The sequence below is a fragment of the Antechinus flavipes genome, chromosome 2, assembly GCF_016432865.1.
Source record: "Antechinus flavipes isolate AdamAnt ecotype Samford, QLD, Australia chromosome 2, AdamAnt_v2, whole genome shotgun sequence".
In the NCBI taxonomy this organism is placed as follows: Eukaryota; Metazoa; Chordata; class Mammalia; order Dasyuromorphia; family Dasyuridae; genus Antechinus; species Antechinus flavipes.
Window position 1 is genome coordinate 629267513 of NC_067399.1, and position 4957 is coordinate 629272469.

General features: G+C 40.1%; 1 protein-coding gene across 2 annotated transcripts; it reads right to left on the reverse strand.

Annotated features, from left to right (window-relative positions):
- Positions 1 to 1274: 1274 nt before the first annotated feature.
- On the reverse strand, positions 1275 to 4566 carry LOC127547164 (homeobox protein OTX2-B-like). Of its 2 annotated transcripts, XM_051973985.1 has the most exons (4): positions 4320 to 4566; positions 3401 to 3555; positions 2492 to 2906; positions 1275 to 1794 (listed from the first exon to the last, which is right to left on the reverse strand). In XM_051973985.1, the coding sequence occupies exons 1-4, from the start codon at positions 4363 to 4365 to the stop codon at positions 1748 to 1750; spliced, it is 663 nt and encodes a 220-aa protein (XP_051829945.1). In that variant the 5' UTR covers positions 4366 to 4566; the 3' UTR covers positions 1275 to 1747. The 2 variants fall into 2 exon arrangements, with proteins under 2 accessions (XP_051829945.1, XP_051829944.1); XM_051973984.1 differs by having other exon boundaries at positions 1275 to 2906.
- Between the last annotated feature and the right edge of the window lie 391 nt (positions 4567 to 4957).

Below are 4957 nucleotides of genomic sequence, written 5' to 3' on the forward strand. Positions count from 1 at the left end.
GGTGGGAAAAAAAAAAAAAAGAGCACCTTCTAACCCAAAGATTGATATGGGAGCATAGAGAGGAAAAGCCAAAGCAGGTTTCACAACAGATAGAAAAGATAACCAGAACTGCAGATGGATATTGCTTAGATAAATGATATTATTCGTCTTAAGTTAAAATAGCTACAAGAATCTCTTCAGCCTCCCAATGGTCTCCTTGCTTGTTATCTTTTCTTTTTACATCTTTCACAGAGCAACATCTTCCTAAGACTATGTCAGTGGCCTATTTTCCAGTCTTCAGACACCCTCCTCTGTTTCTTAAGTAAAAATACAAACTAGCATTTTAAGCTCTTCATTTGGCTTTATCCACCCTATCTCTCCAGATATTTCATATTATCTTCATACTCTCACCATTAAATCCAAACTTAACTATTACCAGTTTCTCATTTATTTTCCACTCCACTCTTCTCTTATGGAACTCCTAAAGAGAAGGAGCCATTTTTGTCTATCTCCCAAAAGCCTTAGCACAATACCTGTAATATAATAGGTGCTTAATAAATGCTTATTAAATTAAATAGAAGATTAAGATTGAAGATTTAACCCTAGGAAAATTGTTGGAAAATTTTTGAATATCCAACCTGTAGATGAGAAGACTTGGGGGAGAGATACCATGAGATCTGACTTCAAATACTTAAAGGGCAGTCGTCCATTGGGATGAGCTGTCCTCTGCTTGACCACAAGAGAAAAGGGGCATCATAAATGGTGACTGACTTGGTAGGTTGTAAACTCCCCAAGACCACGGAATATTTTAGTGCTTTGTGCATGAAACTTGCTCCATAATTATTGGTTGTAATGAACAGATTACTCTTACCATCTACCAGGAGGTTATCTGTTTGCACCAGAAAGTAGTTTCAATGTTTGGACTGTATTTTAGTTTTTAGTACCTTTCTTTAGGAGAAAGAGACTATCTCCTCTGAAAAGTTGTTGCAGAAACCATGGCCTGTTGGACAAGGAATAGTCAGAATATAGGATCTCTGAATCTGCAGTTATGAGGCTGTTCCAAAGGCTAAGACCATTCACCTCACAATGATGGTCTTGTCTCCTTGCTCATGTAAAGAAACTGAAGAGGCATCTGGGGCCAGAAAGAAATCCAGGCTCACCTGTGACCAGCCACCAAAACAGGCATAAAGGGAGAGTAATCCTTTTAATAGAGTGCTCACCCCCACCCCACCCCCCAATTCTCTTCACTGTAAATCTGAGGAAGACAACTTGAAGGTAGACTGGAAGGAGACTGCTTCAACTTAAGATTACAAAGATTTATTAGAAGTCTATTATATCATGGTCTAAGGATTTATAGATACAAAAGCAAAAAAGACACTGCAGTCAAAGTACATTCTGCTTAGCTTGCTTTATGGGCCATGATGAAAGTTGCTCTTCAATCAGGTAAAGTTCCTTGTGTCCCTTTACCTTAGATTGTGAACTCCTCTGATCTAGCCTCTAATATTCTTTCTCCATCTATAACTTTGCTTTGTTGAACAAGTCACATAGGGAGTCCTTTTGGCTACACTGACAAAGCAAGATGAAGGATTTTATTAGTGCCTGTCACACCACGGTATTCATATTCTTCAAATAATTCAAGATCCATATTCCTCACATTACTGAGAATGTCATTTAACTTAGAGAATCAGACATCTAGAAACCTGAAATTCTTGGACCTGGTATTTAGTATCTCAGATCTCCCAGGATGTCAATTAGATTGTCTCTGGTGTCAGCTAGCTGTCCAGCCAAATGTCTCAGAAGGGCACATAGCTGTTCCTAGAAGACAACCAGATTTTTTTTGTGAGGGAGGTGAAGAGGAAGAAGGGAAGAAAAATAGCCAGATCTATTTCTGGTCAACCTGATGTTCCTGTGGAAATAATATTGGAGGGGAGGAAGGGAGGGAAGCAGGTAGGTAATTTCAGGAAGAAAAAAATGTGAATCTAAGCCCAATGAATTTTCTTAGATCCACCCATGCAATGAAGATCTTGTTGGTTCAAAGCAGGGAATTCACATGACTGCGGTTCCCAACAGAGGCAGTGTTTGGTCTTGATGCTTCTGTGAGTAATGTTGACATAAGGTCAGCTGTTGTACCTGAAAAGTCAGGGGCCTGGGACATCAAGGGCTGCAGGGCTGCTGGCTGCTGTGGGGGGGAGGTTGCTGGGGAGAGGCTGTTGGGAGGGAAGCTGTTGGGAGGGAAGCTGTTGGGAGGGAAGCTGTTGGGAGGGAAGCTGTTGGGAGGGAAGCTGTTGGGGGTAGGGCTGTTGGGAGGGAAGCTGTTGGGGGTAGGGCTGTTGGGGGTAGGGCTGTTGGGAAAGTGGCTGTTGCAACTGATATGGGGACTCCTGTGTACACCAATAAGGCATTGAGTGATCGTTTGGGTATAAGTCTTGCTTCTGCATATGCAGTGGTGGCTGTAGTCCTCCATAAAGGGAGCTATGTGTGTTATTTGGCCTGTTCTCTGGCCTTTGGGTACCTTGCAGGGCCAATGAAGATGTCCACTGGTTGGAGCTTCCATGGGACATTGGCCTGGAAAGGGCACAAGATTGAAGATCAATTGATGATCCCATGGTTTGGGAGGAGACAGAAGGATGGCTTTGGGAAAGGCCATATCCATACAAATAAGCAGCCTCAGTGGTTGAACACATTGTACTTCTCTCAAAGGAGCAGCCACTCCTTGGGTCAAGTTCCTGACTAGAATCACCTGCCCAAAATGGGCAGGTGGATTTACTGGGTGTTGAAAATTTTTGCTCAGAGAAATCCTCTTCCAGACTTGGATCTCGAGATACATCTTCTGGGCATTTTGATCTTAAGCTGGTAGAAGTCTTAAAGGCTAGCCTTTTTTTATGTGTGTGTGCAGCTACTTTAGCTCTCCTATTTTGAAACCACACCTGAATGGGGAAAAGAAACAGAATGATTAACCTGACTTCAATTATATTTTTACCTTATCATAAAGAGTATCATAAAGATTTGTTTCTTTAAAATGTCACTCTCAACTTTCCAGACAAGTTGGTAAGTAAGATATTTCTCTTTTTGGCAGATTTCTCTATCTGATCAAACAAAAGCTTCAAGGAGCTCTTCAATTTGTCATGGGACACATTCGAATCCCAACTCTACTTGGCCCCATTGGACTTTACATTTTTCCTAGAAGCATCCTCATTCTCTAGACTTTTCTTACACTATAGAAAAAAATTGTCTAAATTATGATTCCTTCCTTCACGTACTCCTGAATCTCACACACACACCAGAAAACAGAGACATGACACAGCTAAGAAGTGTTAAATGTCTCATGCCAGATTTGAACTCAGTCCTCCTGACTTAAGGTTTGATGCTCTACCCATTGAGCCACTTAGCTGTCTCAGAGACTTCAACTCTTTTGACTTACACGTAGACTATCCTCAGGAACATTGATAAGCTTTGAAAGTTTCTTTCTTTCGTCAATTCCAGGATATTGATTATTTTGAAAATAGAACTCAAGAATATGTAGTTGTTCTTCAGTGAATACTATACGTTTTCTTCTTGTATACTCAGAACCAGAATCTAAAGGAAAAGAAGGAAAAGAATTGGAGAGTTAGTTTATAGCAATAGAAGCATTTCCTCAACTTGCTAGATCAAATTAGAAATAAAAGATTGAGATAATGTCAGATCAGTCAGCAGGGATTACAACTGGGCCTTTTTTTCAATCTTCTCTCCCTTGGTTTTCCTAGCATGCTTTTCTCCCTATCTTTACACACTGCTTCCACCTCTTCCTCTTCCTCCACTCTAAGTATTGTAGAAAGTCAGTCCTCAGGTCCCTAGTGTCCCTTGCCTCTGTTCCTTCTTTTTTACTCCTGCTACTTCTAGGCCAATTTAGATTTTCATTATTTCTGACATTCTTTTTGGGATTTATAAAATGCAAACTGCTAAACTTTTCCTGGAATTTTAGGAGAAGAGAGAGTATTAACAAAGCAAAAGAGGAGAGAAATTGATTCCAGTTTACAGTAAATCTCAATGGAATTGTTTCACAGTTGACTGTAAGGGTTTTAATAAACATACTAAAAGATTTAGCTCATTCATTTATTCATTGACCTTTTTTCTCCCCAAGAGGCAAAGATGGTAGCATTGTGTACTAGAGTAGAAATTGAGAGGGAATTTTGAAGTGGTAAAAATATTCTAAAATTAAAACAAACTATTTTCCAAATGAAGAAAATACAAATTCATTCAAACCATAAAATGCCATATAGAAGCTCTCCTATCATCCCATAGAAGAGTAACTTAATTTCAGTCAGGTTTTCAGGGTAAAAAAAACCAAACTTGTTATTTACCAAAAAAATCCAGCTCTTTCTTCTCCGGTGGTGAGTTAGTGGCCATCTATCTTCCTTAAGAGAATTTAAAGATCAAATTCAAATGGTAGGAAATAATGGAGAAGTACTGAGGCTTGGGATACTTATACTGCCCTTCAAATTCCAACCCAAGAAAACTGAAAGCCCTGCTTTCTTTTATTTTCAGTGATGTTCTCAAAGGTTTGATCACCAATGATGTAGAAATAAGTAGTTCCTACAAAGGACTGTATAGTAGGTGGGCTAAAACCTAGGTGAGCCTGGAGGGGTGGGCCTCTTATCTACCACTCAGGAAAAACAGGTGTTAACTTGAATTTCATTGAATCCCCCTCCCCCACTCACCAACGGAAACAAGTTTCTTGAAGGAAAGTTAATTCTGGGCAGCTGGGTGGCTTTGTGGATAAAGGGTGGCGTCCGACTGACTCATCTTCAGGGATTCAAATCTGACCTCAGATACTAACTTGCTCTGTGGCCCCAGGCAAATCACTCAACCCTATTTGCCTCAGTTTTCTCAGATGTAAAATTAGCTGCAAAAGCAAAAGGCAAACTCCTCCAGTATCTGCCAAAACCTTCTATATCATCATGAACATAGGACAGGACTGAAAAAGACTGAATCACAACCA